Source organism: Cherax quadricarinatus, chromosome 5, assembly GCF_038502225.1.
Source record: "Cherax quadricarinatus isolate ZL_2023a chromosome 5, ASM3850222v1, whole genome shotgun sequence".
Taxonomy (NCBI): Eukaryota; Metazoa; Arthropoda; class Malacostraca; order Decapoda; family Parastacidae; genus Cherax; species Cherax quadricarinatus.
In genome coordinates this window covers 56,028,836-56,047,982 of record NC_091296.1, presented here as the reverse complement: position 1 = coordinate 56,047,982, position 19,147 = coordinate 56,028,836, and the positions used below count along the sequence as shown (strand labels likewise).

At 41.2% G+C, this 19,147-nt stretch overlaps 1 protein-coding gene across 7 annotated transcripts; it reads right to left on the bottom strand.

The window, feature by feature from the left end:
• Positions 1-375: 375 nt before the first annotated feature.
• Positions 376-18,884, bottom strand: LOC128685036 (uncharacterized). Of its 7 annotated transcripts, XR_011394686.1 has the most exons (5): positions 6,136-6,473; positions 5,495-5,585; positions 5,182-5,277; positions 1,571-1,683; positions 376-1,310 (listed from the first exon to the last, which is right to left on the bottom strand). XR_011394686.1 is itself a non-coding variant. In XM_070104907.1 (4 exons), exons 2-4 carry the CDS (start codon positions 5,569-5,571, stop codon positions 1,178-1,180), a joined length of 306 nt encoding a protein of 101 aa, XP_069961008.1. In that variant the 5' UTR covers positions 5,572-5,585; positions 18,828-18,884; the 3' UTR covers positions 376-1,177. The 7 variants fall into 7 exon arrangements, 2 of the variants coding, with proteins under 2 accessions (XP_069961008.1, XP_069961007.1); XR_011394687.1 differs by lacking the exons at positions 5,182-5,277; positions 6,136-6,473 and adding an exon at positions 18,828-18,884; XR_011394685.1 differs by lacking the exon at positions 5,182-5,277 and having other exon boundaries at positions 6,136-6,412.
• Between the last annotated feature and the right edge of the window lie 263 nt (positions 18,885-19,147).

The window sequence follows — 19,147 nt, the reverse complement described above, 5'->3', positions numbered from 1 at the left end:
AAATTCACTGGAGAACATATAGAGAAGGATGACTAAAATGATTCACTGCATAAGGAATCTCCTGTGTGAAGATACTTAGATCCTTGAATCTTCACTCTCTGGAGAGATGTAGAATGAGGGGAGATATAAACGAAGTGTAAAAGTGGATGATGGGCATAAGCAAAGGCGATATTAATAAAATACTGAGGATATCGAATCAGGTAAGAACCAGGAATAACAGATTTAAGTTGGATAAATTTAGATTTAGAAAGGACATAGGCAAGTACTGGTTTTCCAACAGTGGTCGATGCGTGGAACAATCTTCAGAGTAGGGTAATGAAGGCTAGGACCCTGGGTAGCTTTAAGAAGAGATTGGACAAACATATGAGTGGGAGGGGCTGGGATTGACTGGTGTCGTGGATACGGGAGTAAATTCTTGGGTAGCTTTGGGAAGAGGTGGTTTTGATAAGTACTTGTCTTGTATGGGCCAGTAGGCCTTCTGCAATGTTCCTCCATTCTTGTTTTTAAATGACATTTCCACTGCCTCCATCCCTTCCTTACTTCAACAACTGGAAGACTACAGTGTGCCAAACACCCATACACCAATCTTAGCACCAGGTTAGAGTTCCTTCACTGAGCCCCCCTCAAAGCCTGTCTATGCTCTAACAAGAAAAATAACACCCCAGCCCAGGCTGCAAGACAAATGATGCATTTCTTTTCTTTACATGCTCTAATAAACTTTCTTTCCTCAGGCTCCTCAACACTCCAGTTACCCCTCATCTTTTCTGTTTCAGCTAGCCTTTCATCGACCCATTTGCCAATACATCCACTCCAATGTATTCTTTTCCTAATCTTACATACAACCTGTCACTGCTTATATTTTTTCTTACTCTCATCACCATGCTCTTATTCTATGTTCACTTTCAATCACCTTTCATACCTCCTCCCAACCTCTACAATGTCTCTCTCTTAAATCTCCCATACAGTCCTGGTTTCACAAATAAAGTGTAATGCAATTACAAGATATAAAACACTTCAAGAAGAAAAAGGCACAATACCATGACTGGACCATTGCACAAACAACCTGCACATAGAAGACTGAAACTTATGATGGCATTTCGGTCCAACTTGGACCAAGTGAGACGTAAACACTGTTTTAAGTTTCAGTCTCCCATGTGCAGATTGTGTAAATACGTCATTAAATAAATACATGTAAATAAAAGACGTACCTGTATTGTGGCACAGGTCGTAAAATAAGGGGAACCTCGTCCTCATCCTCATATGCATCATCCAGGATCTCATCATCATCTTCAACAGCATCATCAACATAGCTGTCAAAAAAAATATACGTATATATAATTCAATCAGAACACACCAACATTGGTTTAAAGATAAATACTGTATCTTATGACCTTCATTTTACGATACAATGAAGATGAACAGCAAGAAAAGGAAACCAAAGACAAATGAGCATTCCTAGACTGCCAAAAGGTATTTAATAATGACTCACATTAAGCTAATTAGATATAAATTCGGCAAAATAGGCAGGTGCATCAGCTAAAAACTAGTATTTCCACTGAAAATGAAGTACCTGGCTAGAAGAGGGTAGTCACAGTGAGAGAGATGTCATAACGGATGGATCAAGTAGTTCCCCAAGGACCAGTCCACGGACTCATACTTATCTTCACACACACGATGCCCTACCTAGAGAAACAGAATCCTGTATGTAAATGTTTGCAGATAATGTAATAGTAAAGTGACAAAAATGGAAGAGAATTACTAAAAGCTATAGGAGAACAATGGGTATGGTGTAGGAAATGTCTGGCAAGTGGTTACTGCATTTCCACTTCAATAAATGCAATTCAACAGGAAAGGGGAAAGGCAAATTACTAACTTCTGGACACATAATACCTGGAGAGGGTTTCGAGGGTCAACACCCCCGCAGCCCAGTCTGTGACCAGGCCTCATGGTGGATCAGGGCCTGATCAACCAGGCTGTTACTGTTGGCCGCATGTAACCTGACGTAAGAACCACAGCCCGGCTGGTCAGGTACTGGCTTTAGGTGCCTGTCCAGTGCCTTCTTGAAGACAGCCAGGGGTCTATTGGTAATCCCCCTTGTGTATGCTGGAAGACAGGTGAACAGTCTTGGGCCCCTGACACTTATTGTGTTGTCTCTTATCGTGCTAGTGGCACCTCTGCTTTTCATTGGGGACACAGTGCATCGTCTGCCGAGGGTAGTTTTGATAGTTGAATAGTCAGTTTTTTCTGATCAAGGCATATTGAGAACTGGGTTGGTTTGAGTACTAGGATTGGTCTAAAATAGGCCTAAAAGTGAGAAAAATCTGTTGTATAAAGTGCTCCCCAACCTCCAAGTTTGTGCCTGCATAATTCCATAACTATCACATTAAATTTTGCTTTTATGGTGTTATTAACTTCAGAAAAAGTTTCTGAAGTTAATAACACAAAATTATTTTAAGGGTTAGTGAAATGTATGCTGAACTGCAGTTACTATCATTGCACACATTCAAAGAAACTATTTTAAATACAGTAAATAGTTTCTCTTTACTCTTTTTTCTCATAATGCATTCATGTACCATATTGCATATGTTCACTTTATGCATATTCATAGGGTTCATGTTCGTTTAGTAGAGATTGGTATATACAGTGACTGTAAATTCAGTATGTATGATTTTGTTAAGGCTAAACGATATAATTTTCCTCCGATATTTTTTTCACCATACACATTAATAGTGTGTGATCGTGTTTGTGTGATCTACGTGTGGCTTGGTGGGGCCCACTGTGTGGGCGAAGCGTAGTCGATGGGGATCGCATTGTGCTGCAAATGTTTATTTTTTCCATAGTACCTGGGGTATTGAAGCAAATGCTAAGGTAGCTTTGGGAAAAGGTTGGACAAGTGGATGGGTGGGAATGATTATTTTTTGAGAAGGACGTGCCTTGTTTGGGCTAGTAGGCCTGCTGCAGTGTTCCTCCATTCTTATGTTCCTATGAGCTGAGCTTCCATTAGTCTGGTAAAGACTGATCAAGAACTGTAGATTTAAAAGTACCTGCACACATTTTTTTTTTATGGGGGGGGGGGGGAGGCAGTAGGTGTTTGTGTGAAATATGTGATCACTGGGTGAGGCAGCAACTTGGCTTGTACCACAATCCCCCCTCCCTGCTAACCTCAGCACATGTAGCCTTCACCACAGCAAATGTCCAGGCACCTTATACCCTCACCATAACTATTTGGCATACAAAGGCGAGTGGAGTTCATGGCATGGGGTGTGGTATGGAAGGCGGAATACAGTGTGGGTGTGGTGTGGGGGGGGGTATTGTCAACTGCTAGGGATGGGGGGTGTTGTGGTGGGTGGAGTACAGTGTGGGGGCACTGTACACTGTAGAAGCATAGTAGTATAAGCAATGGAGAACAGTGTAGGGGTGATGTTGGGTTGGAGAAAGTGTTGGGCTAGAGTATAATGTTTTAGTAGAGTACACAGTAAGAGGGGAGGTGGTGGAATATGGTGGGAACTGGAGTAGTGGGGAGGAGGACGTAGAGCAAATATAAACTATTGTACAAGATACAATGGGAGGATGGAATGCATGAGAGGGACAGAGGTAAGGGAACACAAGAGAGAATAGGAGAGATGGAAGGACATTGTTTTATAATTTCAATAATAAAAGTAAATGAAGCAAAGATATGGAATATTTTACCTCAGGAATGCATCTCTGATTATAACGGGTGTCTACATAAAAATAGGTACAGGGTTTAAAGCAGTCGACTTACGCTTTTCAGAACACATTAATGTCATAAGTGAGGGACCTAATATATTCTCATCTGGTTATTATTATTATTTATAAGAAATGATGACCAGAATAAAAAGAAATTGGGACATGGGGAAGTCATTGAGCCAGAAAGACACTGAGTAATTAATTTAAAGATCTTGGATAGTCAAAATCTGCAAAAAAGGAAGCCTGCGAATTTTCAAGGACGACTGTACAGATATAAATATCCTTTACTCTTGAGTTGTTGCAAAACCCTAGCTTGTATATATATGAAATCATGGTATAAGTACTTGAATTTAAAGACACAATCAACTTTCAACCACAATAAGATTTCAAATTTGCAAATATGGTGATATACTCATGGAAAAGCACTAAACCCATAAGGGTTTTTAAGAAGCAGATACAGTTAGTAAGGTTCATACTGTATCACCTTCATGCCCATTTAGGACTACAGGAGGATAAAGTGAACAAGTTAATGTTGGAAAATATGAATCCAAGCCTGAAACATGCACAAAATATGAAAAAAAAAAATATATGAAGAGAAACAATTAGGTAATAAAAATAATTTAAAAATACATCAGTTAACCCTTAAACTGTCCAAACGTAGATCTACGTTCACGTGTGTAGCGCTCCGACCTTGATTTTCCCCATTTGAAAGCATGTAAAAAATAACGTAGATCTATGTTCGGAGGCCCCCCACACGTGGACGTAGAGCTACATATCAACAGTTTAAGGGTTAAGACAGGAAGAGAAATTTTAAATATCAGACGAAAAAACACCTAAAAAGATAGTTAAGATATATCACAGTACGATAATATGTAAAATTAATCTCAACTAAAATTCACCTAAACTAAATAAAATCAGTTAACCAAGACACAGAATAGTGCTAAAAATAATGAAAGCTATGCAAATGTAGCCAAGAAACAAACTAAAGTAGGAGCAGAAGTAGCCAAGAATAAGAACTGAACACTAAGGCAAATCTTAGTCCGAAGTTTAAAAAAAAAAGTTAATTGCAACAGTGACAAAATTTATTAAAGTAGCACTTAAAAAAAAAAAAAGGTAATACAGTGGACTCCCGGTTAACGATATTTTTTCACTCCAGAAGTATGTTCAGGTGCCAGTACTGACCGAATTTGTTCCCATAAGGAATATTGTGAAGTAGATTAGTCCATTTCAGACCCAAGACATACACGTACAAACGCACTTACATAAATACACTTACATAATTGGTCACATTCGGAGGTGATCGTTATGCGGGGGTCCACTGTATTATGCTACTGTTTGGCACTCAGAATTAACATCAAGAAATGACAAAAATGAGGACTTTTTTTTTTAAATGATAAGACACTGAAGGTTTACATTAAGAAACTATACATTATTTTCAAAGCAAGTGCTAAACTCACTGATGTCATACAGCACCTGGGGAATGGAAGGCAATCAAGTTGAGGCCAAGGAAACTGAGGGGTAGCAACAATTCCTTGGATAAAAAGCACTTCACCAGCATCAAGGCACCCACTAGAAGCAAAAAAAAAAAAAAAAAAAATACACAGCAAAATATAAACACCTAAACAAATATGAGAAAGGCAAGAACAGACCTTCAAAATTATAATTTATGTTTGTTAAGCAAATGGAAGAACTTCAAAGGAAAGCAAAGGTAGTGAATACACATGAAAAACTCTGACAGGATTAGAGCTTTTCATGAGTAATAATAATAATAAATAATGAAGCCTACCTTATGGAGTTCTCCAGTTGATTCACTAGTGGAGTTTCAGGTTCCTCCTTTATTAATAAGGATGAGTCATCTTCCATAATGTAGAACTTTCCTGTAATACAAGCAAAGATGTAAATTTTACGGATTTTTATAACTGTAGCAATGATATTAAATAACAATTATCACTATATAAAATTAACGAAGAAGACAATAAAACGACCCAACGTATACACATTAGTAAAGGCAGGCAAGCTGTTTCTTGCATCACGTTACTCCCACATAATAGATCAAATAATGCTTAATACTGAAGTTAGATTTTATTGGGTTGGTCAGATTAAGATGATTTATGTCAGGTTAAGTAAGTTTATTTAGTTACATTTACACAGTATTGGGATGAGTAAATTTGTCTTATGTTTATTTAGGTACAGGTATACACAAGTAAAATTATTATACCTAGAAACATGTGCAAATTACCTAAGATAATCCAAAAAAAAAGCCAGTGACTATTTCCACTGGAGTCCTTCCATAGTAACATGTGTAAATTACCCAGCATAACCAAAAAGTCAAACAGGACTTATTTCCACTGGGGTTATGTTGTGTAAGTTAAGTTACATTATGTCTGGGCAGGTCAGACACTGCTAGATTAAACAAGGAACACTAACCTGATACTCAAGCAACTGATTATTTCCAAAAAAGCCAACATAAATTTATGCATCCTGATTTAGCTTTTGTTGAGCCAACTTTTGGCAACTACAAGAACCGTAGTGTAGTTGCCTTCGTCACAGATGAAAGAACCAATACAGTACAGCCTATCTTGGGCTAATAAACCCCAGCACACGGCTGGATTATAGGCCTACAAGCACCACCTTCCTCTTTGTCTTCTATTTTATGAACTCAGATAACTGGGTCATAATTGTCCGAATGTGTCGAGAACATTCTATGATTATCTTTTTAGCTCTAAATCTTTTGAATAACTTATAAAAATTTATTTTATGCTAGCAAATATATTTACACTATTTTAGGCACTGGATAGTAATTAATAGTCAATAAAAAGTCAAAATAATAAGTCAATTAAAAGCACAATTACATAAAAGATAACAAAACGAACGTAATAAACACAAGGAGCTACGAATATATATTAAAATAATGGTTATTAACCATGGGGAGTTATTAACCCCGGAGGATTAATAGCGCTGGAAAGTTAATAATCTTGGAGGGTTAATAATTCATTATAACCCAATAAAGTCCAGCAGTGTGACTTATTGCAGTTGGGATCTTTGGCTCTTCCCCAGGATGCCACCTAGTTGTTGTATGTTTGACTATGATGACGTATATACAAGAGCCCTTAGTTGGGCAATGTATTTCGAGCCCTGATTATGATATACGGTGAAGAAGATAACCTGGAGAGAGTTCCGGGGGTCAATGCCCCCGCGGCCCGGTCTGTGACCAGGCCTCCTGGTGGATCAGAGCCTGATCAACCAGGCTGTTGCTGCTGGCTGCACGCAAACCAACGTACGAACCACAGCCCGGCTGATCAGGAACTGACTTTAGGTGCTTGTCCAGTGCCAGCTTGAAGACTGCCAGGGGTCTGTTGGTAATCCCCCTTATGTATGCTGGGAGGCAGTTGAACAGTCTCGGGCCCCTGACACTTATTGTATGGTCTCTTAACGTGCTAGTGACACCCCTGCATTTCATTGGGGGGATGGTGCATCGTCTGCCAAGTCTTTTGCTTTCGTAGTGCGTGATTTTCGTGTGCAAGTTCGGTACTAGTCCCTCTAGGATTTTCCAGGTGTATATAATCATGTATCTCTCCCGCCTGCGTTCCAGGGAATACAGGTTTAGGAACCTCAAGCGCTCCCAGTAATTGAGGTGTTTTATCTCCGTTATGCGCGCCGTGAAAGTTCTCTGTACATTTTCTAGGTCGGCAATTTCACCTGCCTTGAAAGGTGCTGTTAGTGTGCAGCAATATTCCAGCCTAGATAGAACAAGTGACCTGAAGAGTGTCATCATGGGCTTGCCCTCCCTAGTTCTGAAGGTTCTCATTATCCATCCTGTCATTTTTCTAGCAGATGCGATTGATACAATGTTATGGTCCTTGAAGGTGAGATCCTCCGACATGTGGCCCGGTGGTCTGGTGGCTAAAACTCCCGCTTCACACACAGAGGGCCCGGGTTCGATTCCCGGCGGGTGGAAATTCTGACACGTTTCCTTACACCTATTGTCCTGTTCACCTAGCAGCAAATAGGTACCTGGGTGTTAGTCGACTGGAGTTTACCTGGAGAGAGTTTCGGGGGTCAACGCCCCCGCGGCCCGGTCTGTGACCAGGCCTCCTGGTGGATCAGCGCCTGATCAACCAGGCTGGGTGTGGGTCGCATCCTGGGGGACAAGATTAAGGACCCCAATGGAAATAAGTTAGACAGTCCTCGATGACGCACTGACTTTCTTGGGTTATCCTGGGTGGCTAACCCTCCGGGGTTAAAAATCCGAACGAAATCTTATCTTATCACTCCCAGGTCTTTGACGTTGGTGTTTCGCTCTATTTTGTGGCCAGAATTTGTTTTGTACTCTGATGAAGATTTAATTTCCTCATGTTTACCATATCTGAGTAATTGAAATTTCTCATCGTTGAACTTCATATTGTTTTCTGCAGCCCACTGAAAGATTTGGTTGATGTCTGCCTGGAGCTTTGCAGTGTCTGCAATGGAAGACACTGTCATGCAGATTCGGGTGTCATCTGCAAAGGAAGACACGGTGCTGTGGCTGACATCCTTGTCTATGTCGGATATGAGGATGATGAACAAGATGGGAGCGAGTACTGTGCCTTGTGGAACAGAGCTTTTCACCGTCCGTAGCTGCCTCGGACTTTACTCTGTTGACGACTACTCTGTGTTCTGTTAGTGAGGAAATTATAGATCCATCGACCGACTTTTCCTGTTATTCCTTTAGCACGCATTTTGTGCGCTATTACGCCATGGTCACACTTGTCGAAGGCTTTTGCAAAGTCTGTATATATTACATCTGCATTCTTTTTGTCTTCTAGTGCATTTAGGACCTTGTCGTAGTGATCCAATAGTTGAGACAGACAGGAGCGACCTGTTCTAAACCCATGTTGCCCTGGGTTGTGTAACTGATAGGTTTCTAGATGGGTGGTGATCTTGCTTCTTAGGACCCTTTCAAAGATTTTTATGATATGGGATGTTAGTGCTATTGGTCTGTAGTTCTTTGCTGTTGCTTTACTGCCCCCTTTGTGGAGTGGGGCTATGTCTGTTGTTTTTAGTAACTGTGGGACGACCCCCGTGTCCATGCTCCCTTTCCATAGGATGGAAAAGGCTCGTGATAGGGGCTTCTTGCAGTTCTTGATGAACACAGAGTTCCATGAGTCTGGCCCTGGGGCAGAGTGCATGGGCATGTCATTTATCGCCTGTTCGAAGTCATTTGGCGTCAGGATAACATCGGATAGGCTTGTGTTAATCAAATTTTGTGGCTCTCTCATAAAAAATTCATTTTGATCTTCGACTCTCAGTCTGGTTAGCGGCTTGCTAAAAACTGAGTCATATTGGAACTTGAGTAGCTCACTCATTTCCTTGCTGTCATCTGTGTAGGACCCATCTTGTTCAAGTAGGGGCCCAATACTGGACGTTGTTCTCGATTTTGATTTGGCATAGGAGAAGAAATACTTAGGGTTTCTTTCGATTTCATTTATGGCTTTTAGTTCTTCCCGCGATTCCTGACTCCTAAAGGATTCTTTTAGCTTAAGTTCGATGTTTGCTATTTCTCTGACCAATGTCTCCCTACGCATTTCAGATATATTGACCTCTTTTAGCCGCTCTGTTATTCTTTTCCGTCGCCTGTAAAGGGAGCGCCTGTCTCTTTCTATTTTACATCTACTACTCATTTTTCTTAGAGGAATAAGCCTTGTGCATACATCGAGTGCCACCGAGTTAATCTGTTCTAGGCATAAGTTGGGGTCTGTGTTGCTTAGTATATCTTCCCAGCTTATATCGGTTAGGACTTGGTTTACTTGGTCCCACTTTATGTTTTTGTTATTGAAGTTGAATTTGGTGAATGCTCCCTCGTGACTAGTCTCATTATGTCGGTCTGGGGCTCCACGCATACATGTCTGAACCTCAATTATGTTGTGATCTGAGTATATTGTTTTTGATATGGTGACATTTCTTATCAGATCATCATTGTTAGTGAAGATGAGGTCTAGTGTATTCTCCAGTCTAGTAGGCTCTATTATTTGCTGGTTTAAATTGAATTTTGTGCAGAGATTTAAAAGCTCGTGTGAGTGTGAGTTTTCATCAGAGCTGCCTCCTGGTGTTATTACTGCAACAATATTATTTGCTATATTCCTCCATTTTAGGTGCCTTAAGTTGAAATCCCCCAGGAGCAAGATGTTGGGTGCAGGAGCTGGAAGATTTTCCAGACAGTGGTCAATTTTTAACAGCTGTTCCTGGAATTGCTGGGATGTTGCATCCGGAGGCTTGTAGACTACCACAATGACTAGGTTTTGGTTCTCTATCTTTACTGCTAAAACTTCCACTACATCATTTGAGGCATTAAGCAGTTCTGTGCAAACAAGTGACTCTGCAATGTAAAGGCCAACCCCCCCCCCTTTTGCCTGTTCACTCTGTCACATCTGTATAGGTTGTAACCTGGGATCCATATTTCGTTATCCAAGTGATCCTTTATGTGGGTCTCAGTGAAAGCCGCGAACATTGCCTTTGCCTCTGCAAGCAGTCCACGGATGAAAGGTATTTTGTTGTTTGTTGCTGGCTTTAGACCCTGTATATTTGCAAAGAAGAATGTTATCGGACTGGTGGTATTGTTGGTACTGGGGGGGGATTTTTTTTCCGGCATTAGTATCTGTATTTGTTGGTTTGGAGTGGAGGCCATCGACTGTTTACCTGGAGTTTACCTGGAGAGAGTTTCGGGGGTCAACGCCCCCGCGGCCCGGTCTGTGACCAGGCCTCCTGGTGGTTCCACTCCAGGAATGACTGGATTTGGTGTACGATTTCTGCCATTTCCTGCCAGTTTTTTTTCCTTCCTGGCACTAAAAAACCTCTCCCTCTTGAGTGGCTGTGGCTACCCAGGTTTTCCCATGGCCTGGATGTTTTGTATCTTTTTGTCCCCTTTAGATGGTATGCCTGGCAATTTAAGTTATAGCACAGTCTTTCCTGTACTGAAGAGGTACACAGTTCAGGGTGAAAAAGCTTATAGGAAGGGAGTTTGCATTTTCCTGTTGTCATATGGGCATGGCATTTTCTAGGGTGGTCATAGTTGCACGTCCCATCTGTTTTTCCAGATTTCCCATGCCAGCAGATACCAAGTGCATAGTATGTGCACAGGCTTGGTTTCCGTTTGTCTTGGGTTTCTGTGACTATTCCCTGTTGGTGCATGTTTCCCTGTCTTACTTCTATCCTCCCTAGCACCAACAATGGAGCTCCCACCAGTTGTTTTTGGTAATATATCCTCACTATTGCTAGTGGAGTCCTCTTGTTTGCTATTTCCTGCGGTATTTCTAGTTTGCAATATTGGTTTTATCTTATCTTTGACTACACTTGTTTCCCTACTATGGCTCCTGTCCCCTATGAGGTCATTTATATGTATTCCTTCCTGCGTATAATTCCCGACTACCTGGACAAAATCTCCAGCTTCACCATTACTGTCTCCCAGGACAGCATCTCCAGCTTCACCATTACTGTCTCCCAGGACAGCACCTCCAGCTTCACCATTACTGTCTCCCAGGACAGCACCTCCAGCTTCACCATTACTGTCTCCCAGGACAGCACTATCAGCCCCACATTTACTGACTACCAGGACTTCATCTCCAGCCTTAGTAAGTAAGTAAGTAAGTAAATTTATTCAGGTATACACAATACAGTTACATAGAATTATCATACATAGCAGCATATGTGTAGAGAACCTAGGATAACCCAAAAAAGTCAGATAGAGTGACTTATTTCCATTACAGTTTCTGACTACATGGCCAGTATCAAGGGCAGTACCATTCAGCCCAGACTTTTTATGTTCCCATCTGTTGTAGAAAGCTTCCAGGTTTTCTATGAAAGCAGCTTTGATGTTGTCCTCTTTTAATACCCTTGTGATTTTAATCCACAGATTTATCTCATTTGGGCATACCCAAAAACACTTCCCTGTTTTAACACTGCTTGTAGCTAGTTCTTGGATATCTGCACAAGGGGCGTGACACCAATTTCCACAAAAATGACAATTTACCCATGTGGAAGCCCGTTTGTTTGACTGACTGCAGACTACACACAGCTTCATAATGATTTGAATGGTTGATTTACTGCAATTCTACTAGCAACCTCTTGAATATTCTATTAATAACCTCCTTAAATGAAGCTCTAGCTATTTGTATTTCTGTTTCTAACTGTTTTTTGTATATTGGACAGCTCACCGTGCAGCCAGCAGCAACAGCCTGGTTGATCAGGCTCTGATCCACCAGGAGGCCTGGTCACAGACCGGGCCGCGGGGGCATTGACCCCCGGAACTCTCTCCAGGTAAACTCCAGGCACGTTCCTGATTTATATTTAATGTTTGTGTTTATAAGAGCGCCTACAACCCCATCCGTTTACAGTCTGCTTTATTGTCCAACGAAACCGTTTGAAACCAGTCAAGGGTTCGGACCAGTCAAGGGTTCGGACCAGTCAAGGGTTCGGACCAGTCAAGGGTTCGGACCAGTCAAGGGTTCGGACCAGTCAAGGGTTCGGACCAGTCAAGGGTTCGGACCAGTCGATCTGATCTGATCAGTGGGTCACTTATTTAAAACATACTGGTCGGTGATTTGAGCTAACACATGAAGGATTTACTGGAAATTATCTACCCGAGTAATATGTGATTTGATTGATACAAAAGTATAACTTGCGTGTTGAAGAAACCGGTGACTGCTGGCAACTCCTACAATGACGAACGGTCGACCTCAACCCTTGTTTATCAATCGCTGTATCTAGCTTTTCTATTTTTTTCCGTCTCCACCACAATAAATGCTATATTGTCACTATAGTTGACTGGTGGAAATTTTGGAGGAATTTCGTTCGGATTTTTAACCCCGGAGGGTTAGCCACCCAGGATAACCCAAGAAAGTCAGTGCGTCATCGAGGACTGCCTAACTTATTTCCATTGGGGTCCTTAATCTTGTCCCCCAGGATGCGACCCACACCAGTCGACTAACACCCAGGTACCTATTTGCTGCTAGGTGAACAGGACAACAGGTGTAAGGAAACTTGTCGAAATGTTTCCACCCGCCGGAAATCGAACCCGGGCCCTCCGTGTGTGAAGCGGGAGCTTTAGCCACCAGGCCACCGGGTTAGGAGGTTAGGTTGGACAAGGTTCGTCAGGAAACAAGACAAGTTGAGCTATGAAAGTAAAAAGCAACAAAAAAGAAAAACGTTCCCAATTAAATCTGGTGGATCCCCTTACTTAAATTCCAGAAGAATCTCACAATCATATTTGATGGAATTTTTATTAGTGTAACCACAAGCAATTTTTACTCTTTAATGCTTTTATTTTAGACTTTTTTTTAATGCCTTCTCATTCATTACCAGTTATTATGCATTCACAGGATTTTCCCTGGAATACTGATAAAAAAACAATTCAAATTTTCTTACCAATTTTAAACCGTCATGTAATTTTTATTACGTGAAAGTTAATGTTGTTTAATGCATAAGGAGGCAAAAAATGACCATCTATACCTAATTGTTATTCCTAACTAAATAGTAAGTAAGTAAGTAAGTTTATTCAGGTATACACAAATACAGTTACATAGAATTATCATACATAGCAGCATATGTGTAGAGAACCTGGGATAACCCAAAAAAGTCAGACAGAGTGACTTATTTCCATTGGGGTCCTTTTACCTTATTATTATAATATAAAGGTTATAATATTTTCTTATTATTCTATAATGAAGATAACATCTTATTATCATACTAAAAAGACTATCTACTACACGAGGGTCATTAAGACTATCTACTACACGAGGGTCATTAAGAATATCTACAATACGAGGGTCATTACTAGGAATAAGGTAAAATTTACACGTATGTTAGCTAAAAAATAGAAAATCATTCCCCTCCCTTTCTGTAGCTACATTCATCAGACACCTTTTGACACTCTTCTTGAACTGGTTCATGCTATGACTGGCTTTGACATGTGCGGGTAGTCTGTTCCATTCCTTTATTGCTGTACAATAAAAGGTGTTTGAAGCCTGGCCACTGACTGTGGGTACTACAAAGCTATGCTCTCTCCCCCTAGTACTATGATTGCTTTGGTTCCCAACCTTGACAAAATTGACAGCAAGATATTGTGGACACTGTGAGCAATTTTATAAACAAGATTTAGCTTCAGTTGTTTTACTCTGTCTTCAACATTCAGCATATCCAACTGCTGTAATTCACCCTGGTCTACATGTTCTCTTGGTCCCAGCCCCAGGATGAATCTTACGATTTTGTTCTGGGTGATTTGCAGTTTATCTTTCAGTTTTTTTGTCAAGGCAGAGTACCATGAAGAGCAAGCGTAATCCATATGGCATTGTATAAGGGCTAGACATAGGGTCCTGCGAGCCTCAATAGGTAGACACTGTGCTTGTCTATACAGGAACTTCAGTCTGGCATTCACTTTCTTTACTACACTGTTCCCTATCAATTCTCCTGACATGCATGGATCAAAGGGGATTCCCAGATATTTTACTGATGAAACCAAAGTGATGGGCTCCCCATTACACTGAACATTAAAATTATTTACCCTTTGACACATAAAAGCATTAGACATCAGAGTGACACAAAGGGAAGCATTTTGAACAGTTGGGTCATCTTTACTTTCACTGTCTGTTCAAAAGGTTCACTAATATTTTCACAGAAGTCTTCACCATCAGAGGAATTACACATATATGTCCATGGAAGTGAACTGCTAGTACTCTTGCAACGACTACTGCTACAATTTGTTCTGGCACAGACACATGTAATGAGCTCAGGTACAACCTGAGGAGCTGGAGCACAACAACAAGCAAAAGGTACCACCATCAGAAAGCAAATTTCTCCTACAAATTATGATGTAGTCACTTAGCCTTAATATCAAAATCTGTAAGGATTTAATGTTAAGAATTAATCTAAGTCTGCTCGAAATGCCTAGCCATGCTAGGTGTTCTAGTGGCCCCCTCTGTAATTAGTATTTTATAACATGTAAACCACACAATACCCAAAACCTGTAAACCCTGTAAATTTAATTGAATACTGTCAGTCTGTCACTTACATTATGTACTTCTGTATATGCCAGTGATAAATCTTGCTATTTTTAGGGACACCTTGGAACACTAAGCTGCATGTCCCATTCTCGAGTTCTTCTGCAACAAAATTCTTGATTTATCTTCTAGATTTAACATATTTTTCAGTTATACCATTTGACGTGCAGATGTTCTTGTATTTCTGTTCCAAATGTGTCATTATAACATTTCCGTTAAACAAAAAGTCTTACAAAACATTATCGAAATCATTGTTAGATACTTCACAAGTTGCATATCTTTCCGCAGACTGAGTTTGTTAGTCACATGCATATTCCAACAGTTCATGTGGTACACAATGTTCATAGTATGAAAGTCGGCAGGATTTATACTTTCATTAAACCTACAGCGTAGCCTATAGTTATTGCTCAGATCAAGTGCATTTAGAAGGTAGATTCTGTCCAGCACTCTCGCTGTGTCCCAAACGTAATGAATTTGTTATTTTGCTTACCTGGAGTTTACCTGGAGAGAGTTCCGGGGGTCAATGCCCCCGCGGCACGGTCTGTGACCAGGCCTCCTGGTGGATCAGAGCCTGATCAACCAGGCTGTTGCTGCTGGCTGCACGCAAACCAACGTACGAGCCACCCTCGATCACAAAATATATACAACGATTTCACGTGGTTTGCTTTAGTTTGCGCCTTAGTGAATGAGTCAAGTAACGATGGTCATCTTATGAGTGTGATGTGCAATGAGACTGCTAAATGAATTTCATAACAGCTCTATCCATGTCCCTTATAGGTTGCATGAGGGATGCCATTGTACATTCTGTGCTTGAAGATCCTCTGCTGGCAAGGCAACTTCCAATTGGGTCTGAGATGGCTTTTTGAGTGTCCAGCACGTACTGTGTTTTGAAGATCACTGTCTCTTTACAGATGGCAGCAAGTCAAGCTTTGCATCTGCCTTCATCTTCTCACTTGCCTCAACTTTTAAGCGCCTGCAACAAAAATCAAGGTTGCATTGGTTATCCCTAATTATGCAGAAACCAAGTCCCCTACTTTCTTCACTAAGGAGCATATATTATGCTCAATGGTCCCTGACTATTGTGATCCCTCGTCCAATTGGTTTCAAACTTACAACGCTGACAATTAGAGAAGGAACTTCTGAGCAGCTTCAAACTTGAAGTAGTTGTGTATTTCGATAACCAGAGAATGTCTCCTTTGATTGACTTTACACTTCCAATGCTGGAGAATCTTAGCAAAAGTTTCCAACATGCTATTTTCATTGACTTGTGATATTAGTTTCCATGTGATTACTTGTGAATGCCTTTTTTTTTTGATCGCTGAGCAACTGAAACGTTAAGTTTTGAACACGATGAAAGATGGCTGACTTATGAATGCCGGAGAATGTTAATAATTCACATGTTATCTTGGGGATGTGTCAGACATGTGTATCTTAATGTTGTCTGATGGTTTATCTTAGTGCCGTTATTCTTGTCCACAACACCGAGATTTTGTGAGAAATAACAGCATAAGAGTACACAGATAACAAAACGTGATATATCTTATCATTCTTCTTACCATTACTGACATTATCTTCTAATAGATATAAACATCTTTATTTTCGAAGCTTAAGGTTTCATAATAGGCTATATAAGTTGCCTATAATTTCGTCATTTAAAAAGCACGTGGTGCATTGTTTTAAGCAAGAATACACTTAGAAACTTAAATTTTACTGTTAGGTATATAGCATTGGGATTACAGTTCTTGCTTGATGAGTGGTTATAAATAAATCATGAAAAAAATAAAAAAATGTGGTAAAAGTATTCAAGTTACTTATACAGATTAAAACTGGCGTGTAAATAATAATGGTTCAATTGTAGTTTAATGGCTGTAGACTGCAAGAGGATCCCTTAAATGACACAAACCAGTAAAATAAAATTAAAGATATTTTACACGGAGATAACAGATAGGTGACTCATTGTCATGCATATCTCTTTCGGGTGCACGGCAGTGTTGGAGGTCCTAAATGACTCTGAAAAAGACATGGAGCATGTGGTACAATATAAGCGGAACATGGTGCCATATTGTTATAACAGTGGAGTGACAGATTATGCTTCGGACTGGAGCAGGGCTCATCCATGTTCTGTCATCCTGGGCTGTGAAACGTCACTGTTGTGACATTTAACCCCGTTTTAACCCCGAATATCGTAATTCACAATAGTTAATAACGCAGAAAAAAGGTCAAGCAGTGTGGCATAATCTTGTGGGAAATCCATAGGTCCCCTTGTCTAGGACCTATGCAAGGCACAACAGTCCAGTGTGCCTCATGTAATTATTCACTGCTAGGCGAACAAGGAAAGCAGATGCAAGGCTTGCCCAGAGTCAAACCAAGGCTCGTTTGGTTGTGAGCTGAAAACTCAGTTTCTAAACTACTCTGTGATGCTTCTGTGACCGGTATAAGATACAGTGCAGGAAGGACTATATAGTGTGTAAGTGAGGGTGCACAGATAGTGCTTTAGAGTACCTTTACCTGACTTTTGTGGTGTGGAGAGCAACTGGAAGTGAAGTTCCTAGCAAGGTTTCGTGAACAAGTTTTTATTGCAGGATGTACAGTGTTGCCACGAAACGTTGATGCTGAGGAGCCAGGGAACCTGGAAGTACGGTGCATGTGTTGAAGGTCACGGCCACGTCAAGTTGTGTACATGTCATACATCCCCTCCACGGCCCGGCTTCAGATCACGCCTCCTAAATCAGGCTCCTTCCCTGGTGATGGGCTACTGACCCAAGGAACTTGACTCACCCACCATTTCCTTGGATCAAACCCAATGACTCGTATTTCTCAGGCGCTAATCAAATCCCAGAATGGGTGGAGCCCATAGCAAGTGAGTTCTAAAACTCACAGGCCATTGTGTTATAGCTCAGGCGATACATGGCCCATAAGGATCATGGTCGTCAGTGGTCTTCAGACCACTGACGACTTTCACACCCTAAAAGTTAATGGTGTTGCAACCTCACTTATATGGGCATGTAGGTCAAGTAGCTCGCAACGGGTCACCACGTATTAGATAAGCTGTCACACCATAACTTAGCTTCCAGAGGATAAGTTAGTAACCTGGAGCCGGCTAGAACAAATTAGCTAGAGGACTATTAAGCCAATTCAGCGTCCAAGGACCAGCTAGTAACCTACAACGGTTACGATGCACTAGATAGAGCCATCAACACTATCACTCACCTGACAGGAACAAGTCAATAGACTAGAGCATGCTAGAACACTAGCAGAGACCCGCCACACGAACAAGCTAGTAACCTAGAGCAGGCTACGACACTAGAAAAATGCTAGAAAAATGACAGGATGGATAATGAGAACCTTCAAAACTAGGGAGGCCAAGCCCATGATGACACTCTTCAGGTCACTTGTTCTATCTAGGCTGGAATATTGCTGCACTCTAACAGCACCTTTCAAGGCAGGTGAAATTGCCGACCTAGAAAATGTACAGAGAACTTTCACGGCGCGCATAACGGAGATAAAACACCTCAATTACTGGGAGCGCTTGAGGTTTCTAAACCTGTATTCCCTGGAACGCAGGAGGGAGAGATACATGATTATATACACCTGGAAAATCCTAGAGGGACTAGTACCGAACTTGCACACGAAAATCACTCACTACGAAAGCAAAAGACTTGGCAGACGATGCACCATCCCCCCAATGAAAAGCAGGGGTGTCACTAGCACGTTAAGAGACCATACAATAAGTGTCAGGGGCCCGAGACTGTTCAACTGCCTCCCAGCACACATAAGGGGGATTACCAACAGACCCCTGGCAGTCTTCAAGCTGGCACTGGACAAGCACCTAAAGTCAGTTCCTGATCAGCCGGGCTGTGGCTCGTACGTTGGATTGCGTGCAGCCAGCAGCAACAGCCTGGTTGATCAGGCGCTGATCCACCAGGAGGCCTGGTCACAGACCGGGCCGCGGGGGCGTTGACCCCCGAAACTCTCTCCAGGTAAACTCCAGGTAAACTAGCTAGAGCCGTCTCGCTCTAACTCACAGGAACAAGCTACTAGCCTAGAGCAGGCTAAAACACTAGTCTAAGTCATCACAACATAACTTACACAGATAAACTAGTAGCCTAGAGCAGGCTACGACGCTCTGTCTAGAGCCGTCACGCCATTACTGATTTACTAGTGTCCAAGATATGCTTTAGATTATGCTTGTACTTAGAGAAAATTTGATAAGCATGTTCTGTTTCGTCAAGTATGTTGTTTATCCACAGGAAAATCGCTATTTGGCACCCATCCTATAGCTAACACTCCAATATATATATATATATATATATATATATATATATATATATATATATATATATATATATATATATATATACCTGGAGTTTACCTGGAGAGAGTTTCGGGGGTCAACGCCCCCGCGGCCC